The sequence below is a fragment of the Ascaphus truei genome, chromosome 1, assembly GCF_040206685.1.
Source record: "Ascaphus truei isolate aAscTru1 chromosome 1, aAscTru1.hap1, whole genome shotgun sequence".
Lineage (NCBI taxonomy): Eukaryota > Metazoa > Chordata > Amphibia > Anura > Ascaphidae > Ascaphus > Ascaphus truei.
Window position 1 is genome coordinate 505836702 of NC_134483.1, and position 19083 is coordinate 505855784.

The 19083-nt window shown below is 45.0% G+C and overlaps 1 protein-coding gene across 2 annotated transcripts in view; it reads left to right on the plus strand.

The window, feature by feature from the left end:
* SORCS2 (sortilin related VPS10 domain containing receptor 2) overlaps positions 1 to 19083 on the plus strand; it is a 639263-nt gene that overhangs the window by 470688 nt on the left and 149492 nt on the right. For both annotated transcript variants that reach the window (XM_075569815.1, XM_075569821.1), the window contains exons 5-6: positions 3568 to 3632; positions 18094 to 18212. In XM_075569815.1, coding sequence (XP_075425930.1) covers positions 3568 to 3632; positions 18094 to 18212 — 184 coding nt within the window. The remainder of the gene's footprint in view (positions 1 to 3567; positions 3633 to 18093; positions 18213 to 19083) is intronic.

The window sequence follows — 19083 nt, forward strand, 5'->3', positions numbered from 1 at the left end:
CTAAAAGTTCTATGTGATACACCGTTTTAACCCTTACAGGGAGTAAGTTACAGACATGAGTAACTTGTCTTTAAAGATGACGTTCTTACGTGCAGTGACATCTTCTAGATGAGTCAGTCAGATACAGGCCCTTTCAATAAAGGAGCCTTTTATGGCAATTCATGAAGACAAAGTAGTGCTGAGGACAATACCTTAGTTTCGTCAAAAAGTGTCATCTTTCTTTCACACAAGTCAGGAAATCATTTTACCTTCACTGTGTCTGCATCCAAAAAAATAGTGTAGCAGGGATACCCCTTCTTACCTCCTGGGGGAGAGAACAGCTCTGTAGTAAGGAGAAGCAGCAGTATTGCGTCGGCATGTTATGGTTGGCATGGCCCTTCAGACTGGGTAATGCATATGTGTGGTGGCCATATTGGGGTTGGCACGGCCAGAAGGAAGAGGCAGAGACTGACAGGATTTCCTCCGCGGTACAGGTGTGACCTTGGCAGAGTATCCGGAACCAGGGAGGAAAAAGGTAATGTCCGGGGAGCCTGTCAAGCTCCCTGACTAGGCCCAAAGCCTGCCCTTAGACTCCAGGTAGTTTCCCCTCATATTAAAATGTGTTCAGGACTGGCCCTATGCATAGGTAGCTCCCTGTAGCTAGGGAACACAGCGGAGCAGACCGGATTGCAGAGGGAGGCTTTACCCAGCGGCCTGTGTACCAGCCACCATCGGGAAATTAAGGTGTGAGGGGCTTGTTGTTGGAGACCCCTGCTGCTGTTCTTGCCCTTCTGGCCTAGCTGCACCTTAAGCCGGGAAGGTATTGTGCAGCAACGCAAAGGAGAGGGTAGCGCTGCCCTCACACACACTGGGTGGGGTTGCTTGCTGGACACTGGGTTACAGGTGCCCGAGCACCCTAGGTACTATTTGAGCTAGATACCCCAGGACTATATTACTGTTATCCTTGTTGTATTGGTGCATTGTGTTGTAAGTATTATTTGAGGGCTTCTGTGGGACCACAATAAAGGAGTTATATTATACCGGGTTGCGATTGTGTTATTGAGGTGTACCAAAAGGTATACGAGTTCCTATGAGTCATCCTATTACCTAGGATCCTCATAGGTGGAGGAGCTGCACATAGAGATATAGAGAACACACCGTCACCCCAGGCTCCCTGTGAGCGGAGGCCCAGGCCTTCTGCACGCCTAATAGGTAGCACCAGTACCGTAATTACCGCTGCTTCCCATTGGGAGAGGGGAAAGGGTGTTACATGAGAATGAAAGGAACTTACAGGAACTGGATTATGAGAATATGTTTGATGGAATACCTGCAGAGAATTCAGGAAGTCAGAAAACCTACTTATTTTGTTTTCGGGGAAAAACAAAAGAAGAGAGGGCTTCCAAAATAACTATTGCAAGATGGATTATACAGACAAAAACTTAGCGTATCAAAAATCCAACGTGCAGATACCAACAGGCCTGAAAAGCTCAAGATCGGTAACATCGTCCTGGGCAGAGAAAGCACAGGCGACAGCAGAACAGATCTGCAAGGCTGCTATATAGAAAAATATCCATATCTAACCCAAACATTATAAGCTGGATGTAAAAGCATCTCAAGATGCAACCTTTAGTAGAAAGGTTTTACAGGCTGTAATAAATTAATTTCTTTGTTTGGTATCCCTTGCTAGTGCTGTAATAAATACCATGGTGCTGCAATATATATAAAAAAAGGAAAGATAACATTTAGCTTATCGGAAATATAATTTCCTTTAGTCCATCAGGCAGCACATGACTTTCCCTTCCCTCAGTCCATCAGGCCGCACATAGCGTTCCCTTCCCTCAGTCCATCAGGCAGCACATAGTGTTTCCTCAGATTATGGTTAAAAATAAATTTATGTTGAAGGGACCATGTGTCATGTGAAAATGTATTTACCAAACAATGTATTACTTTGAACACTGCACAGGTAAAGGGGGAGGTGCCCTTTTTAGGGCACGTGCAAGTTTGACCCTGTCCTACCTCAGGAGGTGGAGCTTACCATCCATGGTGCTGCCAGATGGACTGAAAGAAATTAAATTTCCAGAAAGCTAATTTTTATCTTTCAAACCCCTCCCTTATCTATCCTCTTCCCCTTATAACAAATAATTTTGAAAAGAATACATATAATCCAGACCGAGCTCACTGATGTTTTTTAGATTGGATATTTGGGCCAGGATTCACTAAGTTCTATTACAAGGTATCGTACAGTAGCTCGATCCCGCTATATCTGCTTTTCATGTCAATGGCATTTAACATACGAATGAGCAGCGATTCCCCTTTTCAGAATTTTGTAAATTATCCTGATGGTTTTTGTGATGTCTGCTCCACTATGCTGATAACCTTCAAATGATAGATTCTTTATGAGTATTTAACTATGTTCGAATTTAGGAAGAGACTATGGAGGTCAGCAGCTTTGACTATTAATGGTCTCGAAATATATACGTGGTTATTGGGTCTTAATTATCAAAGACGAAGAAGCTTTCATTAGAATTTTGCAGTCCTTTTTTTATTATGTTGCTTATTTCTGAGACAGGCAAACACCTACAGTACCAGATTTTTTTAAAATTTGTTTTATTACAATAATGCATCAAATAAAATTAAAAAAAGGAAAACGTACATAACAATAGTTATATAATCAGACCACAAATCTAATTTCTACATAAATAAATCCACAACATGCCAGGGGTCACTTTGGAGATTTAAGAACATTAAAACATCAAAAAAGATGGTGGATGGGGCGAGTCAAGAGAGTAGGAGGTGGACGTGGCAGTTATAATATTCATTATACTGTACCTGACCATGACATTGTTATATTTCATTCTATGAAGTAGGCTTTTTTTCTTACTCGTCTGAAATAGCTAGTGATATGTCTGGGAATCAACCACAATTTTAATAGTCAGAATTTGATGCAGGGTACTGCAGTACTAATATTGATATCCCTTACAATAGGGCTCTTTAACTTTTACTCCAAAGGGGCCATATCAGAAAACATTTAGGAATAGAAGGGCCACAATAATTGTAGAAAGATTTCACACTTAAAAAAGTTACTATATTTAAACATTTCGCATGCACGTACCATATTTATTAACATTACCATAACTTAAAAGCAGGGGCGGATTGCAGACAGATATCCGCCCGGGAAATAACTGTCTTACCAACCCTCATCCTATGACGAGTCATTTGATGGCAACGTGTTGCCATGTGATGTCGGGTCACCATGACAATGCAATGCTGCAGGATGAAATGTCGCTCTGTTAAGAGACCCTTACAGAGCACCCGCGCTTTGTCCTGGCCACGACCAAATGACCAATTTTGCTCCCGGAGTGGAAGCCCTCATGATGTTTAGGGAATGTCATAGAGGCACCCTAAATAGTGCCATTGTCAATAGCTCTCAAAATGGAAACACAATTGAAAACTTTACATTTAGATCTCAAAACAATAAAGGTAATTAACCTCCAGAAAAAGACAAATGAGTGTTTCATTTAAATAGATTTTAGCCTTCAATGACAATCACAGAAAAACTGATTTATTTATTTTTCCGTGTGTTCGTAGGCCTGTAGCTGGAGTTGATGCAGATCCTGATCTGGTTCACATGGAAGTTCAAGACCTTGACGGAGGTAAAATAAGATATTATTATGTTTTGCACATTGTATTCAGACACTTTTAGACCCAGCGGTGGGAACTCAAAAAAAGCTTAGGTATGCAATTATTGAAATCAAAGAACGTCCTGTGAAATCTACCTGTGGCCATTGTTACCCAGTAGATATTTAAAGTTCTGTAAATATACAAGATTAAAAAAAAACTCATACTGTACTGTATATTTCCATTTCCATGCACTCTTCAACATTAAGTTTGAATGCAGAATAAATAGAATTGACTTTGAATCTTTCTACATTCTCCTTGAAAGGAATCCCCTCAACCCAATGCAAATGCAAAGATAAAATGATATACTGGACTGTCTACAAGTTGTGTCTACTGTACAGCATGGTGATTTGTACTGTATGTATATATATCTTTATTTATATAGCGCTATCCATGTACATAGCGATTCACAGCAGTAATACACGTGACATAATAATATAATACATAATGGGAATAAGCACGTCAGACATACAAGTAACGATAGGAAAAGGAGTCCCTGCCCTGAAGAGCTTACAATCTAAGTGGTATGGGGGAGAACGTAGAGACAGTATGAGGATGTAATGGTAAGTTTGTCTGCAAGGGGCCAAGGTCAGTGCATATGAGGTTTAATGTATCAGCCAGCGGAGCTACCGATATGCTTTGTTAAAGAGGTGTGTTTTAAGATTAGGAATATACAGAAAAAGGGTGGGATCCCCAGAGTAAGGGGTGGTCACAGAAACTCCAAAAATGTGGACACTCATGAAAATGTGGGAAAATATCAAAAAGACAATTTATTTATTTATTGGATGAACAGTGGACAGGATTGAACATATTAAAACTCGAAAAACACAGAACATTCACAGCGAGTAATGTCCCCTAACTGGTTATAATAAAGTGTCTGTGCACATACAGTAAATCAAGTAACCAACAGAGAATCACACATCACGAGATTGACAGAAAAGTCCGCTCTCGAGGTGTAGATAGCTGTACCGGGTAAAGTGGCTCAGAGTATCATCTACTAAACTGAATGTAGATAGGTTCCCCCTTTTGGTTGCGGACCCCCCCTCCTTTTGCTCACCGCCGCCGCTCGCGAGGAGGTGAGGGGGCATGTGCGCGAGCAGTGCGCTATCCTATGGATGCGGCCGGTTGCCGGGGACACGCGCGGGCCTTGCTAGGGCCGCGGTCGCGTTGCGAGGGTCCCGGCGCCTCGTGGTGAAGGACGCCGCCATTGCGGGTTGAGTTGCACATGCGCAGGAGCCAGAAGTACTGGGAGGCCCACAGACAGGTCGCGCATGCGCAGTGATAGGCGTGCGAACACTAGCCAACCAGGGAGGCTCTGAGAACGGGACTACATCTCCCATGAGCCCCAGGACCGCCCCATGTGATGCCAGGGAGCCAATAGGGCTGAAGTATTGCCCTGCAGGCAGGAAGAAGAGATACATTTCGCGCGCTGAGCCCACGCTAGTTCAGTTGGAGCTGGGAGCAAGAAGGGGAAGGAAGGGTGTAGGGAGCAAGTGGCTCCTGCACCAGGTAAGGTTCCCCAGGTCCCAGACAGGCCCCAACTCCCCACTAGGTTAGTGGGTAATTAATAAGGGATAGCCCCAGGTTAGGGACCCTGCCCTTAGGTTCGTGTGTGTGTGTGCGTCTTGTCAGCGTCACGGCTGTCAGTGCTGTGAGTGCTGACAAGAGGGCATCGTGTGTGTGTGCAGCACGTTCGCTGCAGGCACCAAGTAGGTTGTAGTGCGTTGCTGCAGGAGTTGTGAGTATCCGTTAGGAGTCAGGACCGGTAAGAGCTAGGGGAATGGATTAGGCCAGTAACCCCTAGGCCCCAGATAGGTTTTCACTCCCCAGCTTGTGGTGCTACAGGGACAGGCCCTAGGTTAGGGATCCTGTCACAGCAGTACTAGTGTTAGATAGGGACACAGCGGACGCTGCGCTCCCAGAGAACAGACTTGGGCTCAAGTCTGTGCCCACAGAGACAGAGACTATCTCCAGGGTGGGATCGCCCCTGGCGGACCCATGCGAGGAAACATCGGATCAGACGGGATCACCAAGCGGCAGATCCTTTTCGAAGTCGCTTGCAGGCCCGAGCGCAGGAGTGCTCGGCAGGTATCTTCCTTTGTGCACCAACGTATCCTAACATATCACAACTACACATAGTGGCAGCGCTGACCACGGGACAAGGGGGTTGGGCTGTGGACCCAGTGTGGGGATAAACGGTGACTGTGGAGTTACTCCCTAGAGGGAATGTTATAAGTGTGTTTTATTGCCTGCATATATATTCTGCGTTACAGTAAACTGGTTATATACATCCCTGAGTACGTGGTTATTGTATATGCGGGTCCTGTGTAGGCAAACTTCTACATCCCTAGAACCCTACACAGGTGGAGGCGCTGAAACCGAGAACGTTCCAGAGGATTCACCCCAGGCTCTCACTGGCGGAGGCTCAGACCTCATGTGAGCCTGCCAGGTATAATGCACCCCACCTGGTAACATATAGGTTCCCCCCACATTCACTGTATCTGCGATTGGGGGTGGGGGAATACCCGTTACATGAATAACAGCTGATACAGTCCTTGATCAGTGAAAATGTCTCTAAATAGACATATCAGAATCAAGTAGGGCAAAACATAATCCTCCGCCCAGAGGGCTAACCGCTGATACAATGTATCAATGTATGTATCTCCATCAGGCTAATGCATGTGCATAGAGATATGTCTAGTGACTAAAGATACATGTGAAAATATCACTCAGAAATGGGGGGAGGGGGTATACACATTTTGTATGTATGCGGTGTATACCCCCCTCCAACATAATATGTTCAATCCTGTCCACTGCTTATCTAATAAAGAAATTGTCTTTTTGATATTTTCCCACCAGGGGTTTGTGGCTGTGAGTGAGAGGTTTTAAGCAAGAGAGAACTTTAGATACAAAAGGGGTAGACACATGACATCCTTGAGCTGAACGCAATAGTTGGGCAGGTGCAAAGCGAGAAATTAGGGCTGAGATGTAAGGAGGAGCAGAAGAGAGGAAGGAGAATTTTGTAAGTAATACAAGTCAGACAGAAGTTAGTCAATAGAAATCTTCATAACGAACTTAAGAACGCTGTTAAAGGCACAAGATCATGCAAACAACACACACTGTAAAATTTGTAAACATATATGCCAAGATCCCACAGCCAGTCCCAAACATAGAACATTCAATGTCAAAGGATCGTTCTGCTACACATCCAGGAACGTGGTGTATATATGATTCAATGCAGCAAATGTGACCAAGGATACTACATTGATAAAACCAGCCAAAAACTACAAACCTACACAGACACACAATAATACACTATGAAGAAGGAAGATTCTGCACTCCTGTGGGACACCACTTCTCACAGCAAAATCATTCCATAAATGATTTAACAATCCACATCCTCAAAGGAATGTTTAAAAGCACTCAAGAATGGAAAACATTTGAACTCAAAATGATAATGCTCTCTGACACTAAAACAAGAGGACTTAATGTTGATATGGGGTTTTTAACACACCATCACAGTTTTTAGTAATGTTTATCCGTGCCTGTCTGTTCATTTAACAATTAAACCCCTCTATCACCCCCCCCCCGTATTCCCACCCCCCTGCACACTGCTGATGGATGGTTCTGTGTCTCACTGTCCCTTTCATCCATTTATTGCTATGTCTGTTTATTCCTTCTCTGCATCATATGACTTACTGTAGATCAGGCCCAACTCGTAAAGTGAGAAGGGCCGAACTGCTCCAAGGAAAAAAATTTTGGGCCGCACGGGTTAAATCATCATCATCATCATCATCATCATCATCATCATCATCATCATCATCATCATCATCATCATCATCATCATCATCATCATCATCATCATCATCATCATCATCATCATCATCATCATCATCATCTCTCCTCCAGCACATCTCATCATCATCTTCCTCATATCTCCCCCAGAACCCCTCACTATCAACCTTTACGATACTCCCCATCTATCTCTCATACCCCCATCTCTCCCCCTCACCCACACAATACCCCCCTCCACATCAAACACACAATACCCCCCTCCACATCAAACACACAATACCCCCTCCACATCCCCCCAGCCCATTCCATGTCAGCAGCCCACCCCCCAAGTCAGCATCCCCCCCCAAGTCAGCATCCTTCCCCCACAAGTCAGCATCCCCCCCATGTCTCTCTTCCCTCAATATGACACTCTCTCCCCTTCCCCTAAATGACACTCTCTCCCCCTCCTCTCAATATGACACTCTCCCCCTCCCCTCAATATAACACTCTCTCTCCCTCCCCTCAATATGACACTCTCCCCCTCCCCTTAAATGACACTCTCTTTCCCTCCCCTCAATATGACACTCTCTCCCCCTCCCCTCAATATGACACTCTTTCCCCCTCCCCTCAATATGACACTCTTTCCCCCTCCACTCCAACTCACATCACACCCTCCCCCCTGCAACTCACATCACCCCCCCCTGCAACTCACATCACCCCCCCCTGCAACTCACATCACTCCCCCCCCTGCAACTCACATCACTCTCCCCCCCTCTGCAACTCACATCACTCCCCCCCTGCAACTCACATCACTCACTCCCCCCCTGCACCTCATATGTCAGCAGCCCACCCCCCCCCCTCACATGTCAGCAGCCCACCCCCCCTCACATGTCAGCAGCCCACCCCCCCTCACATGTCATCAGCCCACCCCCCCTCACATGTCAGCAGCCCACCCCCCCTCACATGTCATCAGCCCACCCCCCCTCACATGTCAGCAGCCCACCCTCCCCTCACGTCAGCAGCCCAGCCCCCCCCCCCACCCCTGCACCAGCCCGTTTTTCACACCCACCCCCCCACCAGCCCGTTTTTCACACCCATCCCCCCACCAGCCCGTTTTTCACACCCACCCCCTCATCAGCCCATTTTTCACCCCCCCCCCACCAGCCCGTTTTTCACCCACCCCCACCAGCCCGTTTTTCACACCCACCCCCCCCACCAGCCCGTTTTACACACACACACACAACACCTCTGATCAGCACATCCTCTCCCCAGTACTAAGCCCCGCCCCTGGCATGCTCTGACCTCCAACCCGCACCCGGCATCCTGCTATTGAAAAAAAAATACTCACGGCTGCCGCATCCTCCTCATGCTGCTGCTGCCCCCGCGCACTGCAAAACCCAGGGGAGGGGAGGGAAGGTTAGGGGAGGGAGGGAGGGAAGGTTAGGGGAGGGAGGGAGGGACGGAGGGCGGAGAGGGAAGGGGGGGAGAGATGAATCGCCACCATTTAAAAAAAAAAAAATTTTAACTTTTTTTTAATTTTTATTATTATTTATTTAATTAACTGGCGCCCGGCCAGACTCATCGCGGGCCGCACAGAGAGGCCAGGCGGGCCGCATGCGGCCCGTGGGCCGTATGTTGTGCAGGCCTGCTGTAGATGGATATCTTGTCTCTTTACCACTGTGTTTAACTACTGGAATCTCTGTAAATCAGTATTGCTGACCTCAGGAAGAGAGAGAGAACTCTTGAAAACTTGTCTAATAATATCAATTGTTAGTCCAAAACTCATTTACTCTGTAAGTAATACAGAATTTAATAGGAAACCAGGAGAGGGATTTTAGCAGGAGAGACACTGAGGAAGATTTAGGAGAGAGTAAAGTGATTCTAGCAGCAGAGTTTATAATAGATTGTAGGGGAGACAGGTGAGCATCAGGAAGGCCGGACAGCATGAGGTTACAGTAATCAAGAGGGATACAAATCAGGTCCTGTGTTAGAGTTTTATCTGTAGAGCGACAGAGGAGGAAAAACCAACTAGGTTTTAGCTACATTTTGAATGTGAGAGGACAAAGTGAGGGAGGAGTCAAATGTGACACCTAGGCAGCATGCTTGTAATACTGTACTTGGTGTATGATAGTGCTGCCAACAGTAATTCTTTTAACAGGGGTCAGTAGAGCCAAGCATGGGGGCAAGTATGAGGTGCTCTATCTTTGACATGTTGAGTTTGTTAAGTAAGTGTGTCATCAGCATAAAGGCGATATTTGAACCCAAGAGATGTGATAAGGTCATGTAGAGAGAGTGTGTAAAGAGAAAAGATAAGAGGTCCCAGTACAGACCCCATGGGAACGCTTACAGATTGACAGAGGAGGAGGAGGTGTTACACGTTATAGGGTGCCGGTATCTCCTATGCATTGAAATGTCCCGGTCACGTGACGTGGGACATTTACATGCATAGGAGATACTTTCACCCTATAACAGGGCCTGTATCTCGGGAAGCAGGGGGTCCCCGGACCTCAAATCAACAAGGTTCTGCTCCGGAGACCCCCTGCTCATCTACACTAGTTAGAAAAATTAAATTAAAATATGTAATAAAAACCAATACACAACCCACCCTCTGTGCCCCCACATAAAACAATTTTTTTTTTTAGAAACATGATTAATACCACAGGCTGGCAGGGGTCACCGGGTGGTCCCCACAGGTGTCCGCAGGCCACACAGGGCACCACAGGAGGTTCCCACAGATGTGTGGAGGTCCTTGGGTGGTCCCCGTTAGGCTCCGTGGGCCTCCAGGTGGTCCCCGTGAGGGTCTGTGGGCCCCAACGTCATCCCCACAGGTGTCTGGGGACCCTGGAGTGGTTCCCATGGGTGTCTGGGGATCCTCGGGTGGTTTCCACAGGTATTTGTGGGTCCTCAGCTGGTCCCTGCGGGTGTCCGGGGGCCCCACATGGGTCCCCTGGTGGGCCTTGCAGGTGTCCGGGGGTCCACAGGGGGTCCCTGTGGGCATCCGGGGGTCCTCGGGTGGTCCCCGTCGGCATCGGTGGGTCCTCGGGTGGTCCCCATGGGTCCCGCTGGCCTGCGGTACCATTCCTGTATTTAAAAAATAAAAACATAGCCAATATTTCAATACATACACCTCCCCCCTCCATCAAACACATACAGTACAGTAATGTGCAAAATAACTATTATCCAGATATGGATAATACATTATTTGCCCATTATTAAACACAACATTATTCAGCCAGCATAAATAAAGTAAATAAAAACCGTTCTACTTACCCCTGCCAACATGAAGGGCGTCCTCGTCAGCATACTGAAGGGCCATGTCCTCTGATGCCAGCAACAATACATAAAAAAATACAATCTAATGGCCCCTAACCACCCGCGGGGACCCCCTGGAGGCCCACGGAGCCAGGCGGGGACACCCAAGGGCCCCCAGACATCCGTGGGAACCCCCTGGGGTGCCTGTGGGGCCTGCGGACACCAGTGGGGACCATCCGGGGACCCACGCCGGCCTGTATTAATAATCTTGTGTCTAAAAAAATAAATAATGGTTTTATGTGGGGGCACAGGGGTGAGTGGGTTGTGTATTGTTGTTTATTATATATTGTAATGGTTTTTGGTGGCCTAGGAGGTGCCGAGTAGGGCTGTTGTGTGTATTTTTTTGTATTGTGGGTAGCGGTGGTGGGTGAAGGGGGTATTAGCCCCAAGAAAAATTCATTATTTTTTTCTAAGTGCCGTCTCGCCGCTTCTCTGCATTTTCTCCCTCCCTTCTTGCCAACATTTTCTGGCGAGGCGATTCAGAGAAGAAATTTCAATTCCAGAGAGGTGATCAGACTCGATAAGCTGATAAGCTGATCAGGGCTACTAGAATTGAGCAAGTTTGAAAAACTGGCGATAAGTGGCTTATCACCGCGCGTTTGGCGATTTATTTATTTATTTTCGGGAAAAAAATGTTGCCGAAAACTTCTAGTATCGCCAAAATATCGGAGCTTACAGAATAGCAGTAGGCTTTTTTTATGATAACTGACTTATCGGACCTTTCTGCATAGGCCCCAAAGACTCTAAAGATTGTGAAGGAGAAGGAGGTGGTCCTCAGTATCAATTCTGCAGAGAGGTAGAGTAATATGAGCAGAGTGCAATGACCTTTGTCTTTGGCAGCATGGATGTCATTAGTTATTTTGGTGAGGGCTTTTTCGGTTTAGTGAGCAGTGCGGATGCCAGAATGTAGAGCAGTCCTGCACAACATATGGCCCACGGGCCACATGCGGCCCGCCTGGCCTCTCTGTGCAGCCCGCGATGACTCCGGCCGGGCGCCAGTTAATTAAATAAATAAATAAAAAATTAAATGGCGGCGATTCATCCCCCCCTCCGTCCCTCCCTCTCCTCCCCTCCCTCCCCTCCCCTCCCTCCCTGCCCCCAGGTTTTGCAGTGCGCGGGGGCAGCAGCAGCATGAGGAGGATGCGGCAGCCGTGAGTATATATTTTTTTCAATAGCAGGATGCCGCGGAGGTCAGAGCATGCCGGGGGCGGGGCTTAGTACCGGGGAGAGGATGTGCTGAGCTGATCTAAGAGGTGTGTGTGTGTGTGTGTGTGTGTGTGTGTGTGTGTGTGTGTGTGTGTGTGTGTGTGTGTGTGTGTGTGTGTGTGTGTGTGTGTGTGTGTGTGTGTGTGTGTGTGTGTGTGTAAAATGGGCTGGTGGGTGTGAAAAATGGGCTGGTGGGGGTTGGGTGTAAAAAATGGTCTGGTGGGGGGGTGGGCTGCTGACATGTGAGGGGGGGGTGGGCTGCTGACATGTGAGGGGGGGGTGGGCTGCTGACATGTGAGGGGGGGTGGGTTGCTGACATGTGAGGGGGGGTGGGCTGCTGACATGTGAGGGGGGGTGGGCTGCTAACATGTGAGGGGGGTGGGCTGCTGACATGTGGGGGGGGGGGGCTGCTGACATGTGAGGGGGAGGTGGGCTGCTGACATGTGAGGGGTGTGGGCTGCTGACATGTGAGGGGGGGTGGGCTGCTGACATGTGAGGGGGGGTGGGCTGCTGACATGTGAGGGGTGGTGGGCTGCTGACATGTGAGGGGGGGTGGGATGCTGACATGTGAGGGGGGGTGGGCTGCTGACATGTGAAGGGGGGTGGGCTGCTGACATGTGAGGTGCAGGGGAGGAGAGAGTGATGTGAGTTGCAGGGGGAGGAGAGAGTGTCATATTGAGAGGAGGGGGAGAGTGTCATATTGAGAGGAGGGGGAGAGTGTCATATTGAGAGGAGGAGGAGAGTGTTATATTGAGGGGAGGGGGAGAGGTGTCATATTGAGGGGAGGGGGAGAGAGTGTCATATTGAGGGGAGGGGGAGAGAGTGTCAAATTGAGGGGAGGGGGAGAGAGTGTCATATTGAGGGGAGGGGGAGAGTGTGTCATATTGAGGAGAGGGGGAGAGAGTGTCATATTGAGGGGAGGGGGAGAGAGTGTCATATTGAGGGGAGGGGGAGAGAGTGTCATATTGAGAGGGGGGGGGAGAGAGTGTTATATTGAGGGGAGGGAGAGAGTGTGTCATATTGAGGGGAGGGGGAGAGTGTGTCATATTGAGGGGAGGGGGAGAGTGTCATATTGAGGGGAGGGGGATGAGGATGATGATGATGAGAGGTGCTGGAGGAGAGATGATGATGATGATGATGATGATGATGATGATGATGATGATGATGATGATGATGATGATGATGATGATGATGATGATGATGATGATGATGATGATGATTTAACCCGTGCGGCCCAAATTTTTTTTCCTTGGAGTAGTTCGGCCCTTCTCACTTTACGAGTTGGGCAGGCCTGATGTAGAGGATCTAAGAGAGAATAGGAGGTAAGAAAATTGAAGCAAGCGAGCACAAGTCATTCAAGGAGATAAGAGGCAAAAGTCAGGAGGGAGAAGGGGCGACAATAGAGAGACAGTTTGTGTCAATATTGCTTTTTTGAGTAAGAGTATAACTGTTGCATTCTTGAGGAAGGTGGGAAAGGTACCAGAGAGGAGGGAAGAGTTGAAAATATGTGCGAGTGTGGGGATTGGCGTTGGAGCAAGAGGTTTGAGGAGATGGGAGGGAATGGGGTCAAGAGGGAGAAGAGGAGATGAGCAGCGATACATCCTCCTCTGTGACAGAGGAAAAAGAGTTAAGGAAGGATGGAGGAGAATTATGGAGAGGTGTAGAATATGAGAAAGATACAGAGGGGATGTCTTGACTAATGGAATCCACCTCTGTCTTTAAATAGTCAGCAGGTGAAATGGAGGAAGAAAAACAGGTAACAGTAGGTAGTCTGATTAGAGAGCCAGACAGAGAAGAGTTGGGGTGGATTAGACTTGTGCGTGTTGATTAGTGAAGAAAAGTAGGTTTGTTTAGCCTGGGAGAGGCCAGAGTTGAAACAGGATAGGATAAATTTGTAGTGAAGGATGACCGCGAATGTATGGGACTTCTTCCAGAGGCTTTCAGAGAAGCGAGTGTAGGAGCGGAGCATGTGTGTGTGGCACTTTATCCGGGGCCTGGGGTTAGAAGGGCAAGAATGGCAGAAAAAAAGGGGCATGTAGATCAAGAGTGGAGGATTGGGCAGAGTTGTAGTTCCTCCTAACCTGGTCCTCCTAACCAGGTTGTCAGTGTCTGTAGAGTAGCAGAGGGAATAGAAAGAGGAGTGGAAAGTGGAGTCAAGAGTACACAATTAACTGATCATATGGGTTCATATGTTAAAAAAAAACTATGTTTGTATTAGTACTAAGTTTGTAATAGTGCTGTTACTACATTGTCATCATTCATAAAAATGTAGAGTTTCATTTGGAATTTTCGATTAATTCTAAAATATTCCAATGCTCTTGTCGGCTGTTATATACCCCATTTTATTCCTGTTAAATGTTGTATTGACTTATTATTATTGGCCTCTTGGAAATTCCTGTTTGGGAGGTAGAAGAAATATATTGCACTGAAATTTACTTACTTTCCATACTAAGATACTGTACACTGAAGCAATAAAGTCTAATTTCCCACAAAAAAAAACAACTAATAGTGCAATTTATCGAGGCACTTAAGTAGTAATTACACTTCTTAGTCTGCAAAGACTGCTTCCAATTTAGCAGTGCAAGTGTTTGTCTATAAGATAAATGCCCTGATTTTTACACTTTTTTGTTAAAATGGGATATATTTATATACTGTAATCTATACAAAGTTAGACAAACATGTTATAGGAAAAGAAATTATATTAGAAGTGATCCACAGTATGCATGAAAATACTGCAATGGCAAAATTGATGCATTATCGTACATGACACTTTCATGGGGATTGTTTATCAGTTTTCTGTTTGCGACACTGGGATAACACTGACAACATCGCCATACATAGGCTGTTGGTGTCCTCACACACTCTTACGACAATGATACCCTTCCTGATTCGCATCGCTTCACGTGCCCATACTATATACGCGTACACTTAAATAACTGGAACATAAAATATTGTATTCCTGAGAATAAATGTTACTGTAAGTTTTTACTGTATGCACAAGTACTGATGTAGCGTGACTTATGTTTTGTGGCACTGTAGCAAAGAAAAGGATTTGCCCCTAGCTCTGTGATCTCAGCACCACAGGCTTGTTATTGCTGTGTTAAATATTGCCATGTAGAAGAGTGCAGCATGGTGTCAGAACACGTGTGCTACATCCATATTCTCTGTTCTCATTTCTGTATGCATTCAGTACTGACAAAAATAATAAGAAAATAATAATGTTTTTGAACCAAAAATTGTAATGAAGAAGAAATTGCTAACAATGTAATTATATAGTCTAAAGCAAGTGTAGCCAACTCCAGTCCTTAAGAGTTACCAACAGGTCAGGTTTTTAGGATATCCCTGCTTCAGTATAGGTGGCTCGATCTTTTACTGAGCCACCTGTGCTGAAACAGGGATACAGTATCCTAAAAACCTGATGTCAAAAGTTTAAAAGAAATCTGTAAAAAATTAGATCATTCTGTTAGATCATTTTAGTTCTACCAAAATGGCACAACATCGGTTAACATTCGCTAATTTGCCTTTATCAAGTGACAGAATAGCTCCAGTATTTTAACCGAAAATACAATGCCCACTTTCAGCTATAATCGAATTTGCCACAAACGTTTGTATTGAAGCGAACTCCTTCGCCAAGTTCGTCCAAGCTCACAAAAAGTTCACATATCTCTACTTTTAGGAGTACTGTAACCAAATGTAAATGTGACTCCCAAGAGTAGAAGGCATGAAAAAATAATAAATCACACACATGGAAGGTGGGAATTTGTATATTGAACTATCAGGAAAGCTTTGGTCGTAGAAGATTAATAGCTTTCCCAGATTTAGGGCATAATATCCTGGAAGAGATTTCCATATACTGGAAACTTTAAATATGTGCGTATGTCATTTTAGACTACACAAATCTCACATGTCCCAATTCCATAGCGGAAAAAAATGTTAAATAAATGGATGTGAGTTTATAGTATTTCATGTTGTACCCCAGATATTCTCCAACTATTAAAATCTGCACAAAGTTAACAACCTCAAAAGGTTACAGATAAACAAAACACTACATTACAAACATTACAATGGTCACAAACGATGGTTAAGATGGCTGCGAAGCAGACTTGCTCATGAGTGGGCTTATTCAACCCTTACTAAATCTATGTATTTGATCATCTGCAAACGAGCATGACGGAGCAAATCTATGTTATAGTAACAAAGGAGGGAGAGGGAGTGGGTGGTATGATACCTTTTATTGGACCAACAAGTAGTTATTTTACAAGCATTCAAACCTCTCAGGGTCCTCCGACCTGATGAAGGACATTGAAAGGTTTAAAAGATTGTATCATACCTTTCTATTGGACCACCCACTCCCTCGCCCTCCTTTGTTACTACATGGACGAAAGAACCAACATGGCTACCCATCCTTCTTTGCAATCTACTGTATGTTATACAAAGCCTTAGGAAGGTGGATCCGATATGTCTGCCAATCTGTACAGCCAAAAAGTGATTATGGCCGTTACATTGGAGAAGCTTGCTGATGATTGCTCCATGATTACTTGATGGACCAAGCCTTCAAAATCAGCTTGGCAGAGATTGATTTGATAGTGAACTCCAGTTTTACTGAAGGGTTTCATTCTCTGAATGGGGGCTACCCCTTTGTGCCTTTCGAAAGTAAAATTGGCCCAACCACTTCAAATGCAAGCTGCTTCTTTTCTATAACTTTGTAGATGATCTTTTGAAAAATAAGGACAAAGCGTATCTCGGGAAACAGGGGGTCCCCAGACCTGAAATCAATGCTCTGGAGACCCCCTGCTCATCTGCACTAGTAATAAAAATTGTATTAAAGCCTGAGATCGCTGGCGAGATTTGCGCAGGGAGAGGCACCTCTCTCTGAGCAGCTCTCTATACAGCTGGAACAAATCGCCGGGTGAGCCCTATTGAGAGAGGCGAACATCTCATCCCTGGCTACTCGCCCGTTTTGGGACTTTTGCTATCACAGGTAATAGAGGCTTTCTGAAAAAAATCCGATTAGATTTTATTTTATACATATGATACAGATCTTTTTCTTTCCCAAGAATTGCCTCCCTTTTGCCCTGTTACATAGCCCCCCTCCCTCACCCTTCCCATATGTCATTGCTATGTGTATCTTGATAATGATCTCCCACAAGCTCCAGTTGCTGATCCCTGTGATCTGACACGGAAAGCCCAATTTATTTAAATCTGTGTCAGATTGCACGGATCAGCAAACTCAGAGCTTTCAGAATTTCCCCCTGTGTGTCACTCGGTAACAATTGTCATCTCATCTCAGGGAACCTTTACCTCATTCTGTGTTTCAGCAATTCTTCCCTTGTAGGTAATTCATCAAGATCTTGAGTTAGAATTTCTTCCTCTCTATTTGTTCTTGATGGGGCCTCTTCCAAAATAGTCCATCTTTAGCATGGTCCCCAGATTCTATTTCTTTACCAGTAAACAGCATCCACATTACTTTTTTTTCAATGGTTCATCTAATTCATATTTTGCTTAATTTAAAGCTGCAGACAAAGCAATATCCTAAGTGTGGTTTAAAAAAAAAAATCAGTTCTGTACTATGAGAAAATACTTGTAGCATTTAAAACATTGTTTAATGACATTTTTAATGTATTATAATGTAACAAGCATTTTTTTGTTTCTATGGCAACCCTTTACAAAGTCACATCCCCTTCCTCTTCTGAAACAAGCTCTGGCACACCCCAGTTTGAGCCCTGCCCTCTCTCTAGCAGTGAACTAATTGTATATAGTGACTGCCTGTCACATGATCTTCCACACATAACTTTGCATCTTTGGTCCTCGTCTGCTGCACTGACAGGGATTTAGTGAGCCCCGGAACCGAATCTTCGCCAACCAATCACAGGAGAACGGATCGATCGTCAACTTAGCTAATCACTTGTCAGTGTGTAAATTGTATTGAAGCACGTATTGAATATTTTTTTTAAACAGCATCTTGAACTGCTGCTTTAAGGCACTGTGATTGCTTATTCACGGGCCAGTTTGTAGTCTTTACACTTCCTACCTTCAATTGCAAATAAAATACAGTATTAATTTTGTCGAAAACTGCCTTCTTCATTTCTTTAGTTTCTTCAAGATACTGTAGTTAATGTTTCCACTATTGATTTTTCCTTGCAGGTTATCGATACATGACATGCCAGATTCAAAATTGCTCCGACAAAACACTAACATTTCAATTCACTGGAAGCATTGATCGGAGTTCTCTGACTGTACAGGATGATTACGCCTTTCTTAAGGTAAAATGACATATTAGTATTAAAGCAATGGAAATTAAATACTGAATTCCTTAATAACACAAATATTGTTTTTTTGTGGGGGGAGGGAAATCTCTATTGTAAAGTGTGTCATTGGAAAGACAACCAATGTCAATACTAGAATGTTCTCGCTAAACATGATAGGCAGAATTGGAGAAGAAATACCATTACCAAAACTGACAGGTCATGAAAATGCAAAAGGGTAGAATTTGGAATTGTACATGTAAATGGCCTGGTTCACTTTATTCTTTATATTGTTATTGACAGAAGCTTAGTGGTAAGAGCACTGCATTTGCAGTTGGAGAACATTTTTCGAATACCAGTGTAAAGTCTTTATGTGACAGTAAGTGATGTTCCCCAAGCACTAATGATTACATTGTAAGGTATACGGAGAAGGGAACCCTTATGCCTGCAAAACTCTATGTACAATACTGCATACATTATCAGCGTTACATTATACAGTATATTATATAGGAATCATTACAATCAATAATAATTGTTCTTAATGATAAATGGATAAGCTAGCAAAATGTGCTTTAGCAGTCCATTATGTATGTATGTATGTATTTATATAGTGCCATTAGTGTACATAGCGCTTCACATTAGTACACGTGGCAATCATATAAATAACAAATAATACAAGTAACAGATCATGGGAATAAGTGCTTCAGACATAAAAGTAACATTTCGGAAGAGGAGTCCCTGCTCCGGGAAGCTTACACTCTAATATTGGTGGGGAGAACGTACAGAGACAGTAGGAGGGCATTCAGGTAAGTGCGTCTGCAGAGGGCCAAGCTTTAGGTATCATGTGTATAGTATTAGCCACGGTGCTACTCATATGCTTCTTTAAGCA